Source organism: Serinus canaria, chromosome 7 (genome assembly GCF_022539315.1).
Source record: "Serinus canaria isolate serCan28SL12 chromosome 7, serCan2020, whole genome shotgun sequence".
Classification (NCBI taxonomy): domain Eukaryota; kingdom Metazoa; phylum Chordata; class Aves; order Passeriformes; family Fringillidae; genus Serinus; species Serinus canaria.
Window position 1 is genome coordinate 15,874,494 of NC_066321.1, and position 27,124 is coordinate 15,901,617.

Consider the following 27,124-nt stretch of genomic DNA (forward strand, 5'->3'; position numbering starts at 1 on the left):
TCTTGGGTTTAGGCGGTTTAAAGGGGAACATTCTAGAATGGGTTCTCCCCCTTTGTTTTAACCAGTCCCTTTCCATGAATAAGGAATGAATGCAAGTAGCTTTAACTGAAAAAGTAAGTTTACTAACAAGTGAAACTGCAACAGGCAAAAACCAACAGTAAATAATTACTGTATACACAATTGCTAAATCTCACAAACTCCCTGAGAACAATCTGAAGCCCAAAATGGTGGAAATGCCCCTTTCCAAGATGGCACCCGCCACAGGCCATGGTGCTGAGGGAGTCAAAGGGAAAATGGCATCCCCCTCAAGATGATGGCCTTTGCAGGTGACCATGCTGTTGGGAGACAAAGGGGAAAAATGGCAGGAAACCCCTTGGGAATGAAGGAACTTACCCAGCAGTTCTTGTGACAAATGAGAAGTGCTGCTGTTTGTGGGGTCAGCACTGCTGCCTGCTGCACTTGCTGGACTCTGCTGGGTTTATTGTTACATAAATTTCAACATATAATTGTGTGATAGTTTGCTTTTCAGAAGTAGTTCTCCTAGGCTTTTGTTACGTACTTTCCCAAAGGGGGATCTCAGACTGTGTGGCAAGCATCAGAAAATTCTAAGGTTAGAAGTACTCACCTTGAGTCCTGTGGGCAGTTTTGGGCACCAGAATATAAAAAACATTAAACTAGAGAGTGTCCAGAGCAGAGCAGTGAGGATGGTGAATGCCTGGAGAGGAAGCTGTGCGAGGAGTGGCTGAGGTCCCTTGATCTGTTTAGCCTGGAGGAGACTGAGGGAAGACCTCATTGTGGTCTTCAACATCCTCATGAAGGGAGGAGGAGGAGTAGGCTTTGATCTCTTGACTCTCGTGCCCAGTGACAGGACTCAAGGAAATGTCAGGAAGCTGAGTTAGGGAAGATTTAGGTTTGACATCAGGAAAAGGTTTTTCACCCAGAGAGTTGTCAGTACTGGAACAGACTCCCCAAAGAAGTGGCCACAGCACCAAGCCTGACAGAGTTCAGGAAGCATTTGGACAATGCTCTCGGGCACATGGTGTTATTTTTGGGGTGTCCTGCACAGGACCAGGAGTTGGACTTTACAATCCCGATGGGTCCCTTCCAACTCATTATTTGATTCTATAATAAAAAGGAAGGACCTGTCTAGTTTATTGGCTATAGAGTGTTTTTGCCCTTTAGTTCCCAGAGCATGAGAGATGTGTTCAAGCCAGCATCATGGCAGAGAAGTGTTAATGTTTCTAGGAATCAGGGAAACTCATTTTATTTTCATTTTCTAATTAATCTTACATGGCACCTGAGTGAGTAGCTAGGATGGTACTAGCAGACCAATGTGTCTAACTTCTGAACATCCATTTGACCTAAAAAATGAGGTGGAAGTCCACTGAGAACAATCAAAAAACACCACAAATGTAGAGACAAAGTCAGAAGGACCTAGGCACAATTTGAGCTGTAGTGAACCAAAAGTTGGCATGCAGTTACTGTACATACACATTTATCAGAGGGGAGACATGGAACAATTTGGTCTAACATTCAACAGGAAGAAAAATAAAAATGTTGAGAAAAATTAGGTATTTGATGCTATTTTTATCTTCCCCGAAAGCTTAACTGTTGGATATTAAATACGATTAAGAAGGATGTACAAGAATTCAGAACATGTCATGGATATAAAAGTTAGAAATGCTCAGATAAATCAAATTACAAATTATAAAGAAGGTATGGGGATTTGGTGAAAGTAATGTTTGGGTACTTCAAGAACTAGCTAAAGCAGTTTAAAGCAATAGCTATTCTGTTTCTTCTTCTTTGTGGATAGTAATGTGGATAGTACTTTTTCCATGAAAATGGAAAATATGAAACAATTATGGCCCCCTTTTAAAATGGGAAAAGGAAGAATAAGGGAATTGTGGACCAGTCAGCCTGACCTCAGTTTCAGGAAAATACTGAAACAAATGATCAAACAGTTGTAAATGCTTGATAAAGGAATTAAGCCAATGAAGAACAAACAGTGTCAGAGTTACCTTTTTCCTTCTGTGTTGTCTTATGGCATGTCTTGTGGACAGGGAAAAGCCATGGAGGATAGGTAACTTGACTTTGGGTAGATAAAAGCTAGGTAAGGGCTTTGATATGTTATGACAATACTCTAAGATGCTTAAAGAAATTTGCTTTGGGAAAAAGTATGTGAAGCAATATTAGGATTTGTATTTTTACTGCATTTGATTAATAAGCAACAGTAGCTTTTTGTTAAATAAGAGAGAACTCTTGAATGGGATTTTTCCATGATCTGTGCTGGATATGGTACTTGTGGAATGTTTTCATAAGAATTTGGATAAGGAAATATGAATATCCTTATTAAATTTGCAGATAAAACCATCTGCTGAGGGGCTGTAGGCATATAGCCTAGGATTACAGTTCAGATAATTTTGGCAAGTTAAAGGATCTGAAAAACAGGATAGCTTTTGGTACAGACATATGCGGATTTACAGTCAGGAATAATCAAATGCACAGGGAGCGGAGGAGGAATGCTTACTCCAACAGCAGGAGGAAGGTCTGGAGGCTAAGCTGAGTATGTCACCAGTGTCACGCTGTGTGAGAGGAGAAAGCAAATGCTCTCTATAAACAGAATTGTTTCTGTAGGATGGGGTGATGCTTTGGTGCCCTTCAGTTGGAGCACTGTCCTGAGTTTTGGGTATCACATTTCAGGGAAGAGTGTAGATCAGTTGATGATGACTAGAAAGCAGGAAGAAATATCAAAGGTTTAAAAACCGTGAGCAACAGTTGCAGGAATTTGTATGTAGATTTTAGGTGGTATTCCTAATGTGTTTTAAAATGGTTGTGCTTTTGAGCTCTCTTATCATTCAAGGCAGTTGTTTTACTCATCATGACTGCTAGGGTTCTTTCGGTAGAGTTGGAACCATCTGGATCTCACTTATATCAGCTTTCATTTACAAATATTTCCTGGGTTTTTTTTTGAGAGTGTGAGTTTAAGGACTTTGTGACTTAGAGCTGCAGTTTAGAATTTGGCTGGGAAAATCGGCAAGGCCTGGGAAAAAAATAGTGTTTCTCTCCTGTTCTCCCTGGGGTTGAATTATAGGTTTGAAAGTCACCACTGGCAGTGGTAACTTTCTTCCATCAGCAGCATCCTATTCCTGCTCCCTAAGCATGACCCTGGCATTTGTCTGTCTGCTGGTTCAGTTGTTTGTAGCATACTTGCTCTGGAGAAACAAGGCTTTGCTTTGGAGTGTAACCTTTTTGAACTCGGTAGAACTGCAGCACCGTGGGATAGTTTTTTTGCTCTGCTCATGTTTACTAACAAACTCTGACTCTTACAGTCTTCACTAATAAACTGGATTTTGCATGCCACTGAGAAGTTATGTGAGTTGGGGCTTTAATACGGTAAAAGCAAAACAAAACACAAATTTAGTGCTGGTATTGCAATAATTCTATTTTTAAAAAACGAGCAGTTTCCTGATATCTGTCAATTACACACGTACAACCTCAATATTCACAGATTAATTGTACTTCAGAAGATTCTGTTTACATTTATCATGAGTCTGATTTGTCTTTCTGTCACTGTTTCCAATGTCCATCTTGGTGTGTTCCAACTAATCCAATTTCCTAATTGATCTGAAAGTTAAGTGCATGGGGAAAATCTGTTATATCCACAAAGGTCATGCCAACCACAGAGAATTGGATTTTTACTAAATTGCAAAAGCTTTTAAATCAGTCTTACAGCAAGTACCTCATTTTAACCTTATCCATGGAGGGATGGTGTGTCTATGTAATTCTGAAAACCTCACGTAGGAGAACTAGGTCTGTCTCTGACTGTTATGTTTTGTTTTTTAACAGAGAAAAGGAGCAACTGAATGCACTATTGCAGGTGGCCCAGGTAAGTGTGTAAAAGTTGTTCTTTTCACATGGTTTCTTGTGAATATCTGTGAAGAGTCCTTCATTGCCTCTGCTTTGCTTGGATACTGATTCTGTTGTGGCAGTATAAGTATTGTAGCAACACTATTTAAAAAATGGGCTTTTTTCACTCAAAACCTGCAGGCAGATGTCCTCAGAGATTATAAGGTAGGGCTTTTTCCTAGGCTCTTGTATGAGCCTGCACTGGTTCTATTTGAAAATTTCCGTATTGAACATGCAGCATCCTATTTTTATCTCTTCAGCTTGAGCTTGTTAGATAACCTTGTGATGTGCTACACTGTGACACAGTCTGTTTTGCTGGATTGTTGCCTGTAACAGCCGAAATAAGAGTGCAGCCAACTGCTGCCATGGCTAAAATAAACCCCTTGTAACTGATCTAATTGTTGGTACTTGACATACCAAAGAGCAGACCACCTACCCTTAGGTGTGTGAGAATGGCTGTGTATCTCATTGTTTTTTTTCCCATATCACTTGTTCCCCAGTTTCAGACCATCTTTGTTCAGGAGAGAATAGAAGCATAGAAATGCATTCATCCACAAGTAAGAGTCAAGTAGAGAACCAGCAGCTAGGTAAATAAAGAAAACAAGGATTAAGGCTTAAATGAGTGAATATATTGACTGCATTGTCATAAGTCCTATCAGGAAGTACAAGAAATCCTATTGGAATTTATTTTTACTTTTTCTCATGTGTGTATCTGTTCTCTGATGTGTATGTTTTCAACATCCTCTGTGGAGGGGAGGGTGGCTTTATCCTAAACATCAGTGAAAGTTATCAGTATCTTCCATCTTCCAATTATCATGTATCTGATATAAATTTCCTGTTACTTCAGTGTGGAAAATATAGAGTAAGACAGAGTTTTCAGCAGTCAGCCATCAGCCATCTAGTGATGGTAAAGATGCAGAGAAATTCTGGGTGGAGTTTTGTTTGGCTATGGTTGGAGTGGATACAGTCCTGCTTCATGCAAATATCCCTTCCAGCCCCAGATTCTGATGGTCAGATCCTCATTTCAGGAAACAGTGAAATTTCCAGACCTCTTAATGAATGTCTGGGAAATCGTCAGCTCTTAAGTAGTCTATGCATGTATGTATTCATATATGGTTGCTTTCTCCTATATGTGTGTGAGTTCAAAAAGAGAGGATGGACTTTCAGGATGCTTTTATTCAAATTGCAGTGTACAGTGACTAACTGTAGATAGAGAGGCTTTTCTAAAAATTCACTGAACCCAGTGAGCTTCTTTGTATGATTCATAATGGAGGTAGATTTCTGGGAAAAAAGGAGGTACCTGAAGATCCTGTGTTCAGTTTTGGGCACCAGAATATAAAAAGCATTAATCTAGAGAGTGTCCAAACTAGAGAGTGTTCTACCTTTAGCTTTTACACCATGAATGATTGCAGGATGCTTGAAGTCATCTTTCTGCAGATGGTAAATATAAGGCAAGCACAGGAGACAGGAGGAATGAAAGGTCCAGGCAAGGAACACAGACAGGTTGAAAACAGTGCTTTAACACTGTTCTAAATTCTTTAAGGTGGAAACAGTAAACACTGAGGAGGTGGATATTCCCCTGCAAGAAGAAGAGAGACGTCAGATGGAGGAGATCTTAAGACTGGAGAAGGAGATTGAAAAGTTGCAGCAACAGAAAGAGGACCACATGTCTGTCATCTCTGAAGACACCAGGAATGAAATCTATCGGCAGCGAGAAGAAGAGATACAGAGGTTGGAAAAAGAGGCATCAAGGGTTGCCCAGGAATTCTTGGAGCTGCTGGATTTTGGCAATCTGGATGAAAGTGTGCAGAACTTAGAGCATTCACTTTCTAGCGAGGGGACACTCAACATTGACTGCAGCCTGGTGGCACCGCTGGCTGAAGAAGAGGTGGATGAGGGTTTTCATGCCGATGATGAAGGACGCCCAACTTCCAGTTTGGTGGTTTCCAATCAGCATGGCACAAGAAACAGTGGTAACTACTCAAAGGAAGTTGCAAACACAAGCGTTTTGCTTCTCCAGAGGGAAGTGGGAGAGGTTCCCCCTGCTCCAGGGCTGCCTGTGGAAAGAAGCACTAACTCCAAGGAGCAGAGAGCCCTGTCTGACCCAGCAGAAAGCGTCTACAGCAGTGTCTCTGATACACAGAGGAGTAACAGTGGAGAGGCAGTAGAGCCCATTTACACCTCCCCCCCTGATGTGGAGTCTGACTATGACCATGAGGAGTTTGATGGCTATGGAGATGCAGGTAACGCCTCAGCTGAGCCTCTGAATGATGAGGAGGGTCTGAGACACTCCCATGGTACCAGCCTGGACTCCAACCGTGGCAGCCTGGACTCGGTGAGAATCTCTCCCTTCACCTTTCTGGACATTAGTGTGACTTTGTTGAAGTTTATAATATCTTTGTCTACTTACTGTATGCCTGCTCTCTCTTTGTATAGTCACTGATATGTAACTCTCTCTTATATCAATAATCAGCTTGAACAAAGGGAAGAGTCACAGATAGGCTGAAGGCCAGAGGGCTTGTGATTGTCTGGTGTCTGCTGGCATGCAAGCTAGTACATGTGGACCTATTTTAGATTGCTTCCATTGCCATATATTATTGTAACACCCTTTAGGAGGAAGGAAAGCAAACAACTGGTATTTTGTAGGTGTATGTTCTGCCTTAGAGAGATTTCACAGAAAGGCCCTAAGGTTCCAATGTGCAAATGACAAGGGGAGATGGGAAAGGCTGGGGTTTGGTTTGTCTCCATCACTAAAACTTGTCTTGTTCTAAGTCTGTTCAGAGACAAGGGTTTATTTTCAGCTGCTGTGTACAAATTAAGCTATTCCAAAGCTGGAAGAAATTACTGTGCTGATTGGGTTGGGTCCCAATGCACACAGCCAGGATCACTGAACCATTTCATTCCTGCTGCAGGGACAATGACAGGGTGGTAAAGCTGGGCTGTTGGCCTCGCACTTCAGCACCTCAGCTGAGATCCCACGCTGGGTCTGGACTTCCTGAGTGCTCTCAGGCCAGCTGCTTAATAGTGCAGTGATAAATCCTCTTACAGGACAGGATGTCAAAGCCCACATAAGATAGTGAGGAGTTCAGGTGTGAAGCCAATGACAGCCACAAAAATACTTCTAAGAAATTATATCCCTGAGAAGAGACACTTGAACTACAAAATACCTTTTTTTTAGGAACTCAATTTATTTCCTTCAGTATGTTTTTTCAATGACAGATTGTGACCTTTCTTAAAAGAGCTTTATGATTGTCTTGTTTGCATTTTCCTAATGTCAGCTGCCAACCATCTGAATTTTTTATGTGATCTGCTGGAGTAAAGGTACCTTCTCTGTGGGCAGGTCCTCACAGATCACTGTCAGGTAATCTTCAAATCATGAATTATTCTGTCACAGCTTAGGCTGGTTTCTACCATTAAAATGCATATAGAAGTGGAGGATTTTACTGGGCTCATTGGTGCGTAAGACTAATGAGAAAGCCAGTTGATACTTTGTCGTAGTGTGAGCCACAGGAAGTGACAAGCACAGCCGAGTCAAGATCCCATCAGTAGCTGCTGTTCCAAGATTACCTGGTTTTTGAAACTTAATGCCAAGGGAGGGAATGAATGAGGGGACCAGGGATGAGACAAAAGAGGGTCACAGAGAGAAGACAGAAGGGAAAAATCAAAAGAAGCAACATACATTTGAGGAAGGAAAAGGTCTAAGGAACTGCCTTCATTAGTACTCAGTTAATAAGGCAAATTGAAGGAAATTGTGTTTAAGGTAAAGGATGTTATTTTGTGTGTGAAATACTTTCTTAGGGCTGAGGGCCTTTATCTAATTGGAGAACAGAGATGAGTAAATTCAGTACTATTATTTCAGTAATTCAGAATGATGTTTTTAGGGTTCAGTTATCCTGGACTGTGCTTTTTTTCTTAATCAACCCAGAGCAAGTAATTTCCTTTCTGGGGTTAAATCACTGTTCCGTCTTGTCTGGCATTGTGGCCTTTCTGCCTGAAAAATCAGAAAACTTCTCCAAAGTGAAAAATTCTCTCTTAATCCCATCAAATTAGATTTTGCAAGGTGGGCTGTGCCTTAAAAACGGGAAGTTCTGTTACTGCAGGGAACTGGAGCTTTCTAGGCATGTCCACTGCTCTCCTTTCAGGTATGAACATTCCATGCTCTTGCTTTAGGCATTAATGGATAAGCTGTCAAGCCTCTACTTTTACTGTAGTGCCTTTATTGCAAAGGGACTATGTGTGGTTTGGCACCTTCTGATCATGTGACTTCTCTAACCCTGTTAACTGCTCCAGTCCTCCTGCAACCAGGAGAACTCAGGTAGCCTATATCTCTTCTTTTTTCTTTAGTTTCTGGAGAGTGAGGAAGAAGTGGATGTTTACATTGATACAGATGAAGAGTTTTGTAATGGTCGAATCACTCTCTTCAATGGTTCAGGTCCGCCCTATTTTCACAGTTATCTCTACATGAAAGGTAAGTGGATTTTGCCAAAACCATGGATGGATGGGATCCAGGAAACCTGGATAATTCTGTTTGTCCAGAATTATCATCTTTATTTGCTCTAAGTTCTCAGTTTATTCTCCTTTTTATTTCTTCTTCTTTTATTTAAAAAAACAAATAAAGAGATAGCTGGGTGTCAGAGATATCTTTGCCACTGAGACTTCATTGTGCTTACTTGCTATGGGCTTAAATGATTCATTCTCAGCTACGAAACTGAAGTCAGAACAAAAATACTTGAGTAGTGCATGTATTTCTATATTTTGCTTTTGTTTCACTAGTTATGTTCTGGTTTTTTCTATGTTTGAAATTAGGCACAACTTTGTTTCTCTCCTTCAGTTCCATTTTTTGAAGTAGGAACCAAAGTGGCAGCTATTCCTGCCTGGGAGCAGGCTCGGAATGGAAGCATGGCCCCTGTTGTGTGTCTGCTGAAGTTTTGCTGCCTCGCTTTTGCAGGAGGTCTCATGAACCCGTGGCGGCGGCGCTGGTGTGTCCTGAAGAACGAGGCCTTCATGTGGTTCCGCACCAAGCAGGAGGCGCTCAAGTCAGGCTGGCTCTACAAAAAAGGTGGAGGAATGTCAACCCTGTCACGCCGCAACTGGAAGCGCCGCTGGTTTGTGCTTCGGGAGTCCAAGCTGATGTACTTCGAGAATGACAGTGAGGAGAAGCTGAAGGGGACTATTGATATCAGAAGGGCAAAGTGAGTGCAAAAAGAAATCCCTTTGATCCCTAGTATTCACTCTCTAAATCAGTAATGAAGGGTCCAGTGCTGCTGTTCATTGGCCTGTGTATCTCCCATGGTGCTTGGAGAATCAGAAACAAAGGAAAGAAAAGGCAATTACAGCATCTAGTTTTACTCTGGAGGGAGTCTGCAATTACTTGATAGTTCTTTTCCCAGTCTTGCCTTTCATAATCCAGCAGAAGCTCTTTCCAAGCCATGGATGGAGCCAGACCAGGAGGGGCTAATTAAGTACATACCCCATGCGTTCTTTCCTGCCCAGACTCCATCTGTTTTCTGGCTTCTCCAGGCATTTCGCGGAGGTATTATGAAGCTCACAGCGGGATTTGAATTTGGCAGCATGTACTGTGCCTTTTGTGAGTCCTGAATGCTCTTTCTGCTGCCATAGTCAATTCCTCAGCTCCCGCTGTAAGAAAGGACAGACTGGTCACCTATTAGCTTTATGCAGACCTGTAAAGTGCTAAAAAGAGTGGCACACCTGACTTTGTAAACAGACCTCTATATCAGCTTCCCTGTTATCTCTTCTTCCATTTAGTCTGTTGGTGTCTTGAAAATCTATATAATGCCTTAAGCTTTGGTTTTTAACTGTACAGATCTTTTTAAACATTTTGATGCGTATTGGCGGAATTTTGTATTTCTGTCAGAGTTACAAGGAGTCTGAGCCAGTGATTTCCCTTCTGTGTTGTGAAGGGTATGATGAGAAAGAATCGACCGGATGGAATTCAGGCCTGGGAAAGGTTTTTAGCTTTGGCTCTTGTGCTTTCTTGTGTTCCAGAGAGATTGTGGATATTCATGAAAAGGAGAATGCCTTGGACATTGTGACAGAAGACCGAGTTTACCACATTGTTGCAGAGTCACCAGAAGATGCCAGGTACAGCAGGGAGTTTTGTTAGGTTTGTTCATTCAGTGAGGGCCTGACCCAGCTACTCATGGGAGAGTTTGAGAAACATAATCAATTCTCTTTTACTGGAGAAAAGGGGGGATTTGTTCCAGAGTGTTAGTTCGTGCTTCCTGGGATGCATCACACCTACTTTGGGGACTTGATGTTACAGCTACCAAGGTTGTGGTTCAGTCTGGCAGTCACAGGACTGCCAGCTTCTCATGTGGCTGTTAGCATGTGGAATTCAAGAGCTACTTCAGCAGACACACAAACCTTAATATAAACTGGAACATCTAATAGCTGATTTATTTATTTAATGGAATCTTGAATCAAACAAAAAGTCTATTCATGTTGTCTGTAAATGATTGCGAGAGCAGCTGGGTTTTATCCAGGAGACAGAAAAAGGCTGCAGCTTATCAGAGTCTGTAGTGTCATCTGATAAAATCTTCCCAGTGCAAAGCAAACAAGTGACTCATGTCCTTCCTTCTTGGCATCCTGGCCAGACAGTGGGAATCAGTTGTTTAAGGGCAGGTTGGACAACCTGTCCTGGCTGTGCAAAGCCAAGTTAAGAGGTTACTGTCCCCAGCCACTCGTGTCTTCCCACTTTTACCAAGGCTTTTGCTCTCTCAGCCCTGACAGTGTAACTGTTTCTCTGATCTACTAGTTCTGTGAAGTCATTTAGGGTTTATTATTATTTTGGTGTAGGAGAGAAAGGGAGAAGGTGCTTGGATACAGTTTAACAGAAATAGACTGAAGAACAGCCACATGGACAAGAAAGGGCAACTGTAAGGAGCAGTGGTGGAAGGAGCAGTAACTTAACCCAGAACTTCCACAGCTGCAGTAAGCATGCCCTAAGATAACACTGCAGAATTCTTAGGATGAGTGTTAACCAAATGTGGCCTCTGACTATGTCCTATCAGTCTCTCTTCTGAGGGAGAAGAAAGCACCAGCACTTGCAGTAGCAAAGGGCAGATTAGCAGATGTGGCAGAGTATCCAGTTTGAGAACCCTCCATGAAGTATGGATGTTTGCTGATCTCACTGGAAGCTGCAGATAAGAATCTGCTTTTTCTGCAGCAGCGATTAGCCTCCAGATAGTCTGTAAGAGAAGCCCTTTTGCAGACAAAAAGCTTCACTCCCGATTCACTTATAAACAAGCCCATGATTAATTGCCAGCCATATGACTCTCAAGTTTATTAGCAGATCAGAGAGGGACTAATCAAGAAGGCTCCCAGGCGTCTCTAGGACTCTAGTCCAGGAAGATTCCCAGCTAACCCCATTTTTACAAGTGCTGTATGCTCTTCTCAGTCTGCTGACATGGGCTCCCTGTAAAGCCATGCCTACTTAAGAGTTCCTTGGTTAACAAGTGGAAAACTGGATTTTGCAGGAGCAGCTGTCAGTATGTTGAAGAACGTGCACAGAATTTTCATGGATAAGTAAGGAGGAAGGAAGACATTGGAATCTGGTATGATCAGCCCAAGAAATATTTTGACATAGTATTCAGGAAATAGTGAATGAAGAAATTTTCCCACTGAAATCTTTCCAGGTTCCTTGATCATGTTCTCGAGCCAGTTTCACTACTGAAAGTTTAACTCTGGTTCTGTTTTGTTTGGCAGCGGTTGGTTTAATGTTCTGAGCCGAGTACACAGCGCTACAGCACAGCAGCTGAGGGAAATGCAGGATGAGCAGGCCAATCCAAAGAATGCTGTGGTGAGTTACTGTGTAACCATCCTGTGGGCATGCTTGGAGCTCTCTGTGTTTAACTGTTTGTGCATGTTTTTCTAGCACATGCAGTGCTGTACGTCTTAAGCAGTGTAAGAAACTTGGACATTGGTAATGATAAAGAAACAGCAGAGCTGTTAGCAAAGAGGGTAAGCCGTGGGGAGCATGGTGCTTTTTGTGGGTTGCTCAGCTTGATCACAGATAGATTTTTCAGTTGGAGGAGATGAGGGAGGCTGCCTCACAGAGATAAAATGTCTTTGGATGGGATTAGTCTGGGTCACAGTTATTCCACACAGAGCATAGCAGTTGGGAAAAACGGTGTATTTATGTATTTTCCCAGAACCGAGATAATAGCCAGGGTTATTTCAGACCTTCATAATATGCTCTGGAAACTTGTAGCTGTTTTACCTTCAGTCCTGTGAAATTTCCTTTCGGGAAGGGAAACAAAATCTTGCTATTTCAACGGGGATCAATTGGGCATACTTTGATACAAGTCCCTTCCAGTGATGGCATGCCATGCCTTTTGATGGCTTTCACCTTGGGGAAGATTTTGGTTTTTTTTTCCCTTTTTCTAAAGTATTCATGCCATGCCCCTCATATCTTCCCCTCCAAGTTGTGTCTTCCTCCTTGATTTTTCCCCTGCTTTTGCAACATCTAAGAGGTTTTTTGTTTCTACTGCACCTGATGTAATCCCTGTCCATTTTTTTGTAGTCACTAAATTTCCCAGGTTTTTTTTTTTTTTCCCCTCCAATCCCTTTCCCTTTGATAGCATCTCCATTCCAGAGTGTTTGTAAGTCCTTCCTTTCTGTTTTGGCCTTCAAGAGGGATCGATTTTGGCATTCTCTGTTGCATGTCCCTGCAGCTGATGGCATGCCATGCCTTTCCATGGCTTTCCTTATAGAAGATTTTTCTTTTTATTTAAATTTGTTTTTTTGGTGTTATTTCAAGTATCCATGCCATGTCCCTCATATCTTCCCCTCCAAGTTGTGTCTCCCTCCTTGATTTTCCCCCTGCTCTTGCACCATCTGTGAGGTCAGTTTTGTCCTGATTTGGTCCTTTGTTTCTACTGCACCTGATGTAATCCCTGTCCATTTTCTTGTAGCCACTAAATTTCCCAGTTTTTTTTTTTTCTCCAATCCCTTTTCCTTTGATAGCATCTCCATTCCAGAGTGTTTGTTCGTCTTTTTTTGCCCTTTTGCATGATTTCGTTTCCCTTCCTCAAAGGAATTTTGCACATCTTGTGCTGTTTAAGGAGCAGTGATGATTCTCTTGTGCCTTTCTTGTGTGTTAAATTCTTCAGCAAGTTTTCAGATGAATGGTTTCAGCAAGTAATTCAGATGAATGGTTTCTATTCCAATCATATTCACAGAGGAGAATACCTGTAATTTGAAATGCGATCTGTGTCTTCTTCACTCTACAGGGAACCCTGGATGTTGGGCTTATTGATTCTGTCTGTGCCTCAGACAATCCTGATAGGTAGGTACAGTAATATGACAATCTCTTAAATCCAAAACCCCCTACAATATTTTTGTGTGTAGGTCTAGATTTCCTTTGGGGTTTTTATTTGTTTAAACTCATACATCTTTTTCTCCAAACAAGGAAACATAGCTGAAATCTTTAGCTTGTTTCAGCTAATGTTACTTAGGAGGCATGAAGTCCATATATGTATGTATATCCATGTATTGTCTTTGAATCAAAGTTTCTACTTCAGCTCCTAAAAGTGAAAACAGTATAATCTCAATGTCAGAAAATTATAGTTTTATCTACTACTAGCACCGAATAAATATGCCCAGCAAAAGCAGGGCTTCCATTTTTTCAACAGACTAATTTTGATTTAATTTTGTAGATTTAGGGGAAAGAAACAGCATTGTGAAATTTAGAAATATGTATTATTCTTGATTTCTTTGCAATGCAACAGAGCACAGACCTTTACTTACTTAGTTTCAATTAAGAGTTGATGGGACATTTCATCTCACTTTGTGTTCACATTTAATTATTTCCTACATATTAACAGGTTCAGCCAGGGCAAAGATACTCACCACAGTGCTGAAGTCAAATGTTAGCTATTAAGTTATTTATCTCTGTCGTCTGGTCACAGGGCTCTGGGCTCTGGCACAGGTTGCTAAGACTTTGTTTTTAGTAGTTTAGAAAATGCATTTCAGAAATGAAGTAAGATTTCATTGATGAAAACATTTTAGGCAGTTCTCAGCCTGTACTCCTCGTAATTAATCTGTGAACCCATGAAAGCTAGGAACAAATAGTAAGCTTAACAGTGAAAATTTCTATTTGTGGGTGCTGATGTATGCTTTTCTGGAATATCAGCGTTTGAAGCTATGTTAAACAAATTCTGAGGAGAAGGCTTATTCTCAACTAACATTTTTATGCAGGTTATTTTTATCTTCCATAGGTTTATGCATTTTTCTAACAGAGCTTGATTGAACCTTTTGCTTCATACTTGCATTCTACTTTTCAATTTCTCTGTTTTCTCATAGAAACCTTCTTTTGCTTTCAAATGTTCATGAGTATATCCTCTTGGAATTGGTCATACTTCTACTTTTTTATTTGCCTGTAAAGCATCAATTCTGTACAGAATTGTGAATATTATTTTGGTAAGATACAGTTGCAGGAGGAAAAAGTCATCCAGGAGCAACTGTTTTGTCAGGATCAGCACATCCTTTGTAAAACTAATCTCAAACATGTTTCAGCTGATCTTACTGAGACCAGTGTTTGCTATTGCATCACTGGTTTTAAAAAGTACAAGGAGAATGGTTGTACCAGCTCAGCCCAGTGGTGCAGGCACTGGTTCACTCCAGTCAGTCAAAGTCCGTTGCTAATGAGCCAAGCTGCTTATTAGCTAACTAATATTTTCTAGTCTTTGGAAGTAGCTTTTGAAAGATATTTAGTTTCATTTAGCTGGTCTCTGCATTCATCAGTTGACAGAGCAACTGAAGAAGAGATGATCTTAAGTATTTCTGCACTCCTCTGTAGTTTGTATTCAGAAAGTCTTTCTGTTTATGGGAAGGTAAAAAGCATTACATTGGGTGTGCTGTGAGTTATTTGTGTGGTTATGACTAATTTTAATGCTTTTGTTTTCTGGCAGACCGAATTCTTTTGTGATCATCACGGCCAATCGCGTGATTCACTGCAATAGTGACACTCCTGAGGAAATGCATCACTGGATCTCCCTGCTGCAGAAACCCAAAGGCGAATCCAAGGTGGATGGCCAGGAATTCCTTGTGAGAGGTGAAAGGAAATACATGCAATTACATGTGAAACTCATCTTCTGCTTATAATATGACAGGGAGACTTGATTGTTGCTAACTCAGTCTAGGGTTTAGCTGTTCCCCAAAAACTGTCATTCTCTGCCCCCCTCTACCTTCCTGCCTGCTGCTTACCATGTCACATGTGTGCTAGCCTTGGGTCTTACCTAATTCCCTGCCAGGTGGAAAAAAAAAGAAAGCTTCATATGTTTCATTTTCTGATGACAGTTCTAGCCTATTTAAACATGTCTGGCAAATGCCACCAGGAAATAGGAAGGAGCATGGCTGCTGATGAGGAGCAGCTGGCTTAGATGGACTATAACATGACACTGTGGCTTTTGTTGGCAGCTCATTTCCTTCTGACACCTGTCATGTAGGGAGGAGGAAAGGAGGGAGACCTTTGTGGGATTGCTGCTATTCTCAGCTAAACTGGGTAACCTGGTTATGGTAGACAAAGTGAGATGAGAGAAGTTCTCTAAGGTTGAGAAAAAGGTTTGAATTGCTTCCTTAGTCAGAGCTTAGTTGAAGATGGCAGAGCATGAGTAGGGATCACACATATTCAAAATATTCATCCATTTGTTTTAAATATTTTTAACTTTCCTCTATACTTTGAGCTCATCACACGATCTTAAATGTATGAAGACACTCCTGATCCAGTCTGTGGAAAGCGAGTGCATGAACAAATTGCCTTGCATCTTCCAGAAATGTCTATGAAGAAATAAATATCATGGAGTGGTCATGGCAAGGCAGAAGGGCAGGAAGAAAAGGGTCACCAAAATGTGGCAAAAGCCTTCCACCATAGTCTTAAAAATTTCGAGGAGATTTAATGATACAAAGGAGACTATAAGACAACAGTTCGAGTACCTTAACTTCAAAATACTTAATTGCAAGTCAACACTTCCTTTTATCTGGTATTGTTCATTAGTCAAAGAGAAAAAGAAATGATCCTTTGCAGAGTATGCTCTGCTCTTCATAATAAGATGTCTCTGTAACAGCAGAGTAGACATAAAAGTCTATATTCAGGAAGATTGATATATTTTTGTTTTTTCTGAGCCTCTTGGTTCAGTCCCACTGTTTCTGAGCATTTTGCCTTGTGGGTGGACATTGCTTTTTACACCTCTGAATAGAAAATTATCTTTTTGACAGCTTTAGCAATGCAGGCTGTAATCTTTCTCTGTTGAAGGATTGAATTTTCTTCATTTCTTTTTTTTTTTTTTTTTTTTTTTTTTGGCAAGAAATCTATTATGACAGTGAAATTATTTGTCGTGACCATGTGAGCATCTTGCACGTAATGACATATTTGTGTTTCCGTGCCAGGCTGGCTTCATAAGGAGGTTCAGAGCAGCAACAAGATGTCCTCTCTGAAGATGAAGAAGCGCTGGTTTGTCCTGACAAACACTGCCCTCGACTACTACAAGTCATCCGAGCGCACGGCGGCCAAGCTCGGGACGCTCGTGCTCAACAGCCTCTGCTCCGTAGTGCAGCCTGATGAGAGGGTCTTCAAAGACACAGGTGAGAGGGAGAAGGTGGTAAAGAGCAGACTCCAGGTGTGCAGCTCCTGAAGAGGGGATGGTGTAGGGCTGCAGTGCTGTGGCATAGCTAGAAGGCAGTCTTGATGTCACCTGAGGCTTTCTGTCTGGCTGCGAACGTGCCCATAGACAGAGAGATTTGCAAAGTGTGCAAAGGACTGTAAGTGCCTCACACCTGACACAGGTACACAGTGCTGATGTTTCTCACTGAGTAGAGCCACTGCTTATCTCACTGTTCCCCAGGCAAGGTAACAGGTGTGAGTTCCTGTAGTTGACAGTAATTATTAGTACATCTCCAGAACTGTCACTTCGTAGCATGACCTACATTTGCCTCTGGGGTCAGCGTTAACCCGGTAAATAGCAGCCATCCCGTACACTGTAAGGGATGTGGTACCACTCAACTTGATAGAAACAAAAGATAGCAAAGGCCTGTGTTTGCTTTCTGTGCAACATGACAGAGGGCAGGATCTGGCATGATCCTCCATTGCTTGCCTTAGGAGTAGGAAGGGAGCCCAGGTTATGGGATAAAGAGTGAATCCCCCATACAAAGATTGTGAACCTTAGAAAAAGACTTGAAATTGGACATTTGAGTACTCGAGTTGTTTGGGATACCTTTTAAAAGGGCTGGAAATATTTAGTAAAGTGAGTTGAGAGGAAATTTATTCTGCTCAATTCATAAGAGAGTGTCCATATTTTTGGTATCAACAGATGTCTAGAGCTGCCTTTAGCAGATAGAATTGGTATCACCTTGACCCATTCTCTCAGGTTGTCAAACATATTTTTAAAAGTTCTAAGAGTTGATTTGGCAATCTGACTAGGTGCTGTGAGTAGAGCGATCATTTTCCAAGTGATTAACAGGATGGTGTAGTCCAAATGCTGTCTGTGAAAGTGAGCTGCCTGGTTGGCAGGCAGGTAGTCAGGTTACACTGAAAGATACTTCCATCTTGGAAAGCTGTCTTTGTACCAAAATCTGGACTGGGACTTCCCTATTGATAAATCTGTTTTGGCAATGGGGTTATTAATGTCTACCTAGTAGATTTTAACCAAACACATTGTATATTGCTATGAAAGCAGCAGGGGTTTTACATCAGCCACAAGCTACAGGCAAAAAGAGAATCAATGATCTCTTAATAATCAAGTCCAACCATTAGCCTGTCATTGTTCACCACTAAGCCATGTACCTAAGTGCCACATCTATGCATTTTTTAAATGCCTCCAGGGGTGGTTCAGCCACTTCCCTGGACAGTCTTTTGGCAGTCCTTTCCTCTTGTCCTATTGCTTGCTACCTGTGAGAAGGGACAGACCCCCAGGTGGTTACATCCTCCTTTCAAGGTAGTTGTAAATAGTAATAAGGTCCCCCTTGAGTTTTTTTTTTTCTCCAAGCTGAACACCCCCAGCTCCCTCAGCCACAAGTCCTCACAGGACTTGTGCTCCAGACCTTTGCCCAGCCCCATTGCTCTCCTTGAGAGTGGATCTGCTCCATAGCCTTCCGAGGACCTGACAGACCTGTGGTTCTCCAGATTCTCCTTCTGGCCCTTCTTGTAGGTGAATGTCACATTTGCTAACCTCTAGTCAGCTACATAATATGGAAGCCAGTTTCACCTTCCAGCTTTGTTTCCACCTTTGTTTGTGCTCAGGCTACTGGAACATCATCGTGCACGGGCGGAAGCACTCCTACAGGCTGTACACCAAGCTGCTGAACGAAGCCATGCGCTGGGCCTCTGCCATTCAGGGGGTCATCGACAGCAAGGTTCCCATAGAAACACCCACACAGCAACTCATTCGTGACATCAGGGTAGGTGGCAGCCTGCTCAATCCCACCTGAGTTGGGAGCAGCCAGACCACCACTGGCCTGACCCAGTCATTGCTGAGAATGTCGCAAAAAATGGGGTTACTGTCTTAAGGGGAAAATGGAAAAGGGTAAAAAAATAAATTCACACAACTGTGCAACAACAACAACAAAAAAAGAAATATTACATTAATTTATTTTTCTAGCTGATCTGCATAAGTCTGGACTACAAATCTGTGCAATTAAAAATTGCATACTGGATTACACTATTTGCAAATCTCTGCTCCTAAGCATTCCTCAGACACAAATACAAAAAATTCCATTCCTGCCAGCCATCTGACTTTGATGAACCCTGAAGTTCTCTTCATACCTTAGGCTTGGATGGTTAAATATCAGAGTAAAGGGTGAAAAGATAATATCCTTCAAAATAGCGGAAATTGTACCACAGGAGTAATTTCTGAGAGTAAACTTGCCAGAAACTTTGGCAAATAAACCCAGAATCACTTAAGAGGACACAGCAAACCAAATTTCAGAAGAAATGTGTTTGTGATGAACTCTTAGCTAGATGCAATTAGATAGTTTGTATTTAGGAAGAAAGAGCTGGGAGTGATTGTAGAAAACCATGGAAAACTTCAGCTCAGGGTTCAAGGACAAATGGAACATAATATATTATTACGAAGAAGTCTGGGACAAAATGCAGAAGAGTGTGATCCAGTGAGTATGGTAGTGACAGGCCCAGATTTTGAACACCATGGAGCATTTTGGTTGTTCATTCTTTAAACACATATAGCACAACCAGACAATTAGTGAACAGGCCTATTATTACACACCGAAAATTGTTGTGGTCAGAAAGTCCATTAACCATGTCCTGTTGAAAGCTTGAAGGACATAGGAGAGAGGGATCATGCCACATATATTATGCAAGCCACACTTGAAGGCAAGATTCTGTGCTTGGTGACCTGTGGGATGATGTAGCATGGCTGTCCTTGTGTTTAATTTTCAGAAATAACATACAAGGTAATTTTTAGATACAGATTAATGCTTGGATCACTTAGTCCCCCCTAGGCACCTCCAGAAATTTATAAAAGGTGGTTGAGCTTGAACCTAAATGTGTAAGGCCATCCTGCAAAGGACTCTATTTGAGGATAATGATTTCTTGCCTTTTTTTTTCCAGGAAAACAGCACAAACTTTGAAGTAGTGGAACAGACGTATAGGAGGAACCCAATCTTAAGATACACCCAGCACCCCTTGCATTCCCCACTGCTCCCATTACCCTATGGAGATGTCAGTGTCAGCTGTAAGTATTTTACCTAAGTGACAGAATCCAGTCTCATTTTGAGGGTCACTGAGGAGCCTGAGCACCACAAAATGGGCCTGTAAGCTCTCTCTGTGCAGGTGAGGTCTGTCTGGGGCAGTGTGGCCCACAGGGTTTAGGGAGGGAGCAGTCCCTTTCCTCTCTGGACTGTGTTCATTTTCACTGCCTCTTATGGGAGCACTGAATCTTAGGGTAAAGGGGGGCAGATAGTTTTATCATCCAGCCAGGGGACATGCAGCCTGTCATCCTGGCTTGCAAGTGGCTCCAGTGGAAATACTACAACAGGATTACATCTCGCAGCTGGCAGTGGGGTAGTTTTTCTACAGAAGCTGCTGTAAAACCAGCCTAAATGAACCTTTTTATCAAAAGTGTCAGAAACATGAAGGAGCTAGAGAAATGGGCCCCCATAAACCAAAGTGATTTGTTGGTGATTACAGATTGTTTGACATACTAAAACTGAAAGCTGGTGAAGAACTATAGAAGAATGTCTCATGTGGAGTGACTGAGCCACACAATCTTTTAAGAAATTAATTTAAATCAAAGCCTTTATTGGGAAAAACAGTCTGCCACACAGGTAGTGATCTAGCTGTGCTTAGGAAAGTGAACATTTATGAAATGTTCACTTTCCTACATAGCTTTATGAAAATGTCAACTCTAGTGGTGAATACAGAAACAAAACAGCTAATGTAAGGTTTTGAAAACTTAGAAAAGGAAAAATAAAGTCTTTGTGCAGCTGTATATGTATCATGCACCTGCATCTTGAGCTCAGGAGACAGTTTTGCCTTCTACATCTCATCAAAGATATAGGAGATTTAAAAACCTACCCAAAGATGATCAAAGGTACAGAAGAACTTGCCTACAATTAAGTGACTAAATAGAGAGCTGGATTCTTCAGCCTCAAAATGATGTTTTTAGGGTCAGAAGACTGTCATAGAGAAAGTGAAAGGATATTAGGTCTGTCACAATATAAGGATCCAATTACATGGCAGATTAAAAGCACAGAAAAAATAAAATCTGAAATACAGGAAAAATACAGAGCAAGCACTTACATTGTGGAACTGACTTTTTAGAGCTGTGTCATTGTACTCTACAGTTCATACGTGACCACTGGGGAAGCAGTAGCTGTACAGGAGATTCAGAAGAACCTAAAGCCTCACAGATGTGCACAGGAGAATGCAAGCTTGCATCTGAATGGTCTCACACATGTCTGAACAGTTCAAAAAGCAGATGTTTAGGTGCTCAAAAAGCTCAAGTTTTGGTCTAGGCATTTTAAATCTAAACAATAGATATAAGATGCATTTGTGGTAGATCAGTTTTCTTAAGTTCTATGTTGGCCCAGAGGTCAAAGCTAATACAGGCACAATACAGAATTTTGGAATTACACAAGCCAGGCTTCAGTGGCCATATTCCATTACTTTGGTTGTAGACTCTTAAGCCTGAACTAGATTTCAGTGTTCATTTTCCTTAAAAGTATTACTCTGCTTTTCTGTGCAGTATGTCCGAAAACGGATTGGGAGTGGTGACAAATCAGATGTTGGTAAATACAAATTAAAACTACATTTGAACAATTTGAGAGGAAGCATTAATGAACTTCAAGTATAAATTTAAAGTTCAGGACATGTGCTAATGCTCAGGTTGCTGTTCTTCCATGACAGAGGAGTAGAGTTGACTGTAGTACTGCTGGGCCAGTAGAAAACGAGGGAGATGCTCACCTCTTGTCATCTTTGTGATTGTTCCCCAGTGCAACAAGAGAAGGGTTACAGCAGCTTACAGGATGAAGCAGTGAAGATCTTTAACTCCCTTCAGGAAATCGAGACAGTGTCTGACCCCATACCCATTATCCAAGGCATCCTGCAGACCTGCCATGATTTAAAGCCCCTCCGTGATGAAGTGTACTGTCAGCTCATCAAGCAAACCAACCACATGCCACATCCCAACAGTACTGGCAACCTGCACCACTGGCAGCTGATGACCTGTATGAGCTGCACTTTCCTGCCCAGCAGAGGGATCCTGCGCTACCTCAAGTTCCACCTCCGAAGGTGAACGTCTCTTTTGTTTGCAGCTTGTTTCCATTTGTTCTGCTGATCTTCCACTGCCGATTGTAGTTACCTGTCTCATCCTCTTGCTGTGCAAACATCTTCCTGTGGTGTTCCAGCCTCCTACCTTTGCCCAGTTCTTACCACCAGCTTTTCTGTGTATTTAGATTCCCCCCCTTGCCACCCATCTGTTGTGTAAGTTACCCAAACAGAATACCATGAGACTGTGTTGCAGTGGATTTACAGCTGATGACCTCTGCTGCTTGCTGATGTACATATAGACATTATCAAGCTGCAGGAAAGGTGAGGTCTTATCTCCTTGGGGGATGAGATTACCTTCTGTACACCTTCATTTACCCATACTGTATCCCCCTACAATCTTCAGCATCTAATGCAGCTTTACAAGGCAGTCTGCACTGGGCCTGATCTGCAGCTGTGTAACCTTGCTCCATTCCTAATGATGAGAAGGATCAATAAAATCTATTTGATCAGTAAAATCTATTTGATTCCTTCCAAACTAGGAAAGAGTGAGATGAGTTTTGTGTCAGTACACCAAATAGCTACATCTTTGGCCTGGGTCTAAGAGATGCAGGTACTCCATGGAACCATTTCATTGTTTTATCACTAGAGTTGCAAATAATGCTGTACTTAGACCTGCTGGTCTTGGAGGGAAGAGAACAATGTACAGGCATCTGCTTTCTTCTTAATTCTCAAACATACTATAGAAGTGGCTCAAACACAGCCAGCAAATTAAAAAAAAAACAAACAAAACAACAAACCAAAAACATTAGGAAAAAATTTTAAAGTTTCCATTTGATTTCAGAGTTTTTATTCTCAGTGTTGTAAATTGAGATTGTCGATCCTGCTGTCTTCAGCTGACACTAAACTCCTGAAACTTTGAACTGCTTATTTCATACATTGCTGAGAAATGCCACTGAAGTGACTTTCAAATGACTAGTAAAAGCAGATTGTATAGTTTAGGTAATAAGCCTGATTTTTGTGTGGTTGCATTTGACATCAGCATCTCTATCAAGCTCTTTACTTGCAATAATCTCATTTCTACGGTAATGTGTTGTTCACTGTGTAATGGGATTTTTTTTTTCCTTCTCTTTACAATTAGGGTAAAAGATCTCTTTCCAGACTCAGAAATAGATAGGTATGCACAGTTCATAAGTGATTCCCTGAAGAGAACAAAGACCAGGGAGTTTGTGCCCTCCCAGGAGGAAATACAGGCTCTTCTTACCCGTGAGGAAATGACCACGACAGTGTATTGCCACGGTGGTGGCTCCTGCAAAATAACCATCAACTCCCACACCAGCGCTGGGGAGGTAATGCATCAGTAGGATTAACCAGATGTGAGCACATCTGTGTCTGGAGAGTGGGTCTGTTGAAGGGACACCCTTTCCCCTTTATTTCCAAATGTTTATTATTTTTTTAAATGACAACTCTTTTGCTATTTCTTTGGGCAAAGTTCAGCTTATTCTACAAGGCCAGGTTGTAGAGTATCACTTGAAAACTATGTTGCAAAATTTAAACACTTCTGGTGTTCTGCCCTTTGTCTGAAACTTGCTAAAAACAGTTTTTCTGGACAAGGAGAGATTCCAGTTCATAATGGAATCCTTCTGAGAGGGTTATTCCACCAGTAACTTAATCATTAGCAGGTCAGAAGCAGGATTCCAGGTTGCAGTAGTCATGTCTGTGAAAACATTAGTGCTAAACAGAGCAGAAAGTGGCATTGTTACTAGAGGAACTGAGAATGTCACAATGACATCTGAATCCATTATGTGCAGAATATGTATATATATCTTGTGCAGAATTCTAATTCCCCCATCCTCAAAAGAGTAGGGAAGATTGAAAAGATTGAGAGAAGAAAAGCAAGGATGATCAAATACAAGTAATGTCTTCATTGCAGGGAATCTTTTAGGGTTAGAATTTTTTAATCTGAAAACATGGTAGTTAAGGGAGAAATGTGATGGAGATGTATGAAAGATAGGTGTCCTGAAGAGGCACTGATTCTTTATTGTGAAAGGGGGAGTGATGCCTTCTGTGTGATGTGTCTGATTTTGTAGGTGGTTGAGAAGCTGATCCGAGGGCTGGCAATGGAGGACAGCCGGAATATGTTCGCACTCTTTGAACACAACCAGCAGGTTGACCGTGCTGTGGAGAGTCGGGTGATTGTGGCTGATATCTTGGCCAAGTTTGAGAGGTAAAAGGATGCTTCATGAAACCTTTAATTCCTAGCTGGATGTAACACAGGATTTCAGAATCCAGGGTTACTTTCAAATTGTGATTTGCACTGTGAACATTCCAGTACCACGGTACTTCTCCTTATTAGTTTTTTCTCCTTCTCATTCTCTTGTATATTTTACAGACTTGCTGGTTCTGAAGAAGAAGAGGAGGAAGGACAGTGGCAACTGTATTTTAAGCTTTATTGCTTCTTGGATATTGAAAATGTTCCCAAAGATGGTGTGGAATTTGCCTTCATGTTTGAGCAGGTAAGCAAACTCTGGGAGAATGATTTGGTTTCCAAGATGGCAAAAGCACACAAGAGGATACAGAAAACTGGTTTACCTTTCATTAGATGTGGGAATTCTGGTCACAGCAAAAAAATTTAGTGCATTGGATTTTTGCCTGGAATCTGCTAAGCAGGTAGACCATGAAATTTTCTAGGGAAGAAGAGTATTAGAACAAAGGCAAAAAAAGCTAGCAAAGGCTTTGAAAAAATGAAACACTAATAATTTATTTTTTTTAAAACTTGGTCCTTAATTTTAGAAGACAGAGAAATTTGGGTAATGATTTATGAGAATCATTAAAAGTAGCTGCTTGCAGAACATAAATTTTAAAAAACCTGGAACATCTATCTATTTATCTATCTGCAAATCATCTTGCAAGAACATCATATCCTTGAGGTGTTACTTGGAGTGTTACCAGAACTAAGAACCATCTTTTGGGCAATTTCTTTCGATTAACAGAGAGGCACTAGAGGAGTGCTGCAGACAAAGTAAAAGAGAAAGGAGAATATTGTTGAGGAAAGGAGAATGTAGTTGACAACATTTATCTGCTGAGTAGTCTGTTACTTTTTTAAGTCACTGTACTCCATAGCGGAATGATACTGGCAAGATCAGAGATCACTCTGGTATGGAAGAGCCTTGCAGCTGGGATGTAAAACTAAACCAACTGGAGCACCCAGCTGTGTGGTTTGTCCCATCTGTATTACTTCAATGAACACTGACCTTGTCTCAGAAAATCATAGAAAATTACTGAATCTGTGTTAATGGCAGTCAGTCATGAAGACTGAAACTCACTGATAGTCAAATGCATGGCATGCACATCACTCAGATGATGGTTCCATTCTCGAAATGAACATCAAGCATTGTTAGCTAGAGAATGTCTAGAAAACAGGAGCACGTGGTGCTCTGTGGAACCTCAGTTGTACCAAACTCCCTCTTGATAAGGCTTTCATTCTACACAGCTTTAACTGGCAGAGAGAAGTAACAGTAGGAGAGTAGGTGTAACCCAGACATTAGATGGATGTGCAAAAAGCCCCATTAATAGATTTCACAGAAAAACAGGCAAAGGGAAGCAAGAAGATTGGTGGAAACATCAGATAAAGGAGGAAAAGGTGGGAGATGCTTTTGTGTAATGAAACTGAGGTTGAGAATCTTGAATTTTTTATATATTACTATGGTGTTGAATATAGTCCAATGTCTGCTCCGACCTCCTAGATTATGTCTATCCTGCTGGGGTCAGCAGATGTGACAGGAATCTCTACTTGGACCCAGATGTGAATAAATTGTGCTTTTGCTTTCTGATGAATTTGGGGGACTTTTTTTTGTAGGCTCACGAAAGCCTCATAGCCGGTCATTTTCCTGGACCAGAGGACACTCTGCAGCGTCTGGCAGCTCTGCGGCTGCAGTACCTTCATGGAGATTATTCCAAAATAAGCTGGACCCTTGATGGAATCTACCCAGTAAACAGGCTGAAATCCAAAATCCTGCACTCAACAAAGAGCAGCAGCAGTACCAGTCACACTCTGGAGAGGAGACGGACCAGCTTCCTTGAAGGGACATTGAAGCGTAGCTTCAAGACAGGGTCTGTAAAGAAGCAGAAGGTAGAAGAGGAGCAGATGATGGAGATGTGGGTAAAAGAAGAGCTTTCAGCTGCTCGGGCAAGCATAGCACAAAAATGGACCAAGCTTCAGGGGCTGTCTCAGCATCAGGCCATGGTGAAATACATGTCCATTGTAAAGGAGTGGCCAGGTTATGGGTCAACCCTCTTTGATGTTGAGGTGAGTGATTAATAAACTCCTAAAACCACAGCTGAGGAGAGGTATCAGTCTGGAGATCAGATAAAGGTGTGTGTAACAGATGGGAATTTTGGGAACTGGATACATTTTGCCTTAGTAATCTCAGAGAAAGCCTGCAGTATCACAATACCCAAGAGTTATGGCACAGAGAGCACAGAGCAAGCAAGGCAGAGCATCCTGGTAAATGAAGGGAGACAATGGATTCCCACTTTGTTTGCACAATGGCGGAATGGGGGAGGAGAGGGGGGTTTAAGAAAGTGGTTGCTAGTGAAAGTCAAAGTAAAACAAAGCTCTGCTGTTCTTGCCAGCAAGAAGTGCAGTCCTGGTCTGCAGCAGTAAAACAGAACCTGGGCAGACTGGGGTGTGTACAGCACTGTGCTCAGCCTGCTACACTAGGAGGCCACAGTTCACTTCTGTCAGTTTTGCTGCTGCCAAGGTGGATCACCCTGGGAAGTTGCTTGCACTCACTACTCACTGCTTTATCTGTAAAATCAGAAGTGGAATATTGACTTGCTACATCACTTAAAAATCTGATGAGAGCTGTTCCCTACTGCAGTTATTAATTACTCAACTAATATTTGACTCACAGCTGTGTCACGTCCAAATCTTTGCGGCAGAAGTGCCTCCAGCACAGATTCTGCAAGTACCCTGGTTTGTGTATTGAATTGAAATGTTCTATAAGAGCTGGAAACAGAGGGCTTTTTCTTGAATGGAAAATTATGTGATCCTCCACTGCATTTATGCAAAAGGTTGTGTTTCTCTTTCTGCAGTGCAAGGAGGGTGGATTCCCTAATGATCTCTGGCTTGGTGTCAGCACAGAGAATGTGTCTGTCTACAAACGAGGGGATCCTAAACCACTGGAAACTTTCCAGTATGAGCACATAGTTTTCTTTGGAGCACCACAGCCCAACACCTTCAAAATTACTGTGGATGAGAGAGAAATGTTCTTTGAAACCTCCCAGGTACGTGAAAGTACACAGCCACTTCAATTAAACTTCAAGGAATAGACACGTTTCTGTGCAAGAACTCTTGACTAATGGACTACACAGTCAAGGGAAAAACATGAAGGGAGCTTAAGCCTAAAGGGCATGGTACCTCTTCTTGAATACAGGGATAAAAAAAAAAAAATAGGCTGGTTAGAAAGTGAAGGA

General features: G+C 41.6%; 1 protein-coding gene across 1 annotated transcript in view; it reads left to right on the plus strand.

Annotated features, from left to right (window-relative positions):
- Nucleotides 1-27,124, plus strand: part of LOC103814679 (unconventional myosin-X-like) — an 89,356-nt gene that overhangs the window by 59,602 nt on the left and 2,630 nt on the right. The window contains exons 24-40 of the mRNA XM_030241521.2: nucleotides 3,847-3,886; nucleotides 5,450-6,241; nucleotides 8,251-8,374; nucleotides 8,855-9,098; nucleotides 9,913-10,008; nucleotides 11,632-11,725; nucleotides 13,158-13,213; nucleotides 14,838-14,980; nucleotides 16,315-16,509; nucleotides 18,164-18,321; nucleotides 19,490-19,613; nucleotides 21,373-21,670; nucleotides 22,788-22,995; nucleotides 23,737-23,873; nucleotides 24,039-24,162; nucleotides 25,506-25,955; nucleotides 26,744-26,935. Of these exons, the coding sequence (XP_030097381.2) occupies nucleotides 3,847-3,886; nucleotides 5,450-6,241; nucleotides 8,251-8,374; nucleotides 8,855-9,098; nucleotides 9,913-10,008; nucleotides 11,632-11,725; nucleotides 13,158-13,213; nucleotides 14,838-14,980; nucleotides 16,315-16,509; nucleotides 18,164-18,321; nucleotides 19,490-19,613; nucleotides 21,373-21,670; nucleotides 22,788-22,995; nucleotides 23,737-23,873; nucleotides 24,039-24,162; nucleotides 25,506-25,955; nucleotides 26,744-26,935 (3,475 nt within the window). The remainder of the gene's footprint in view (nucleotides 1-3,846; nucleotides 3,887-5,449; nucleotides 6,242-8,250; nucleotides 8,375-8,854; nucleotides 9,099-9,912; nucleotides 10,009-11,631; nucleotides 11,726-13,157; nucleotides 13,214-14,837; nucleotides 14,981-16,314; nucleotides 16,510-18,163; nucleotides 18,322-19,489; nucleotides 19,614-21,372; nucleotides 21,671-22,787; nucleotides 22,996-23,736; nucleotides 23,874-24,038; nucleotides 24,163-25,505; nucleotides 25,956-26,743; nucleotides 26,936-27,124) is intronic.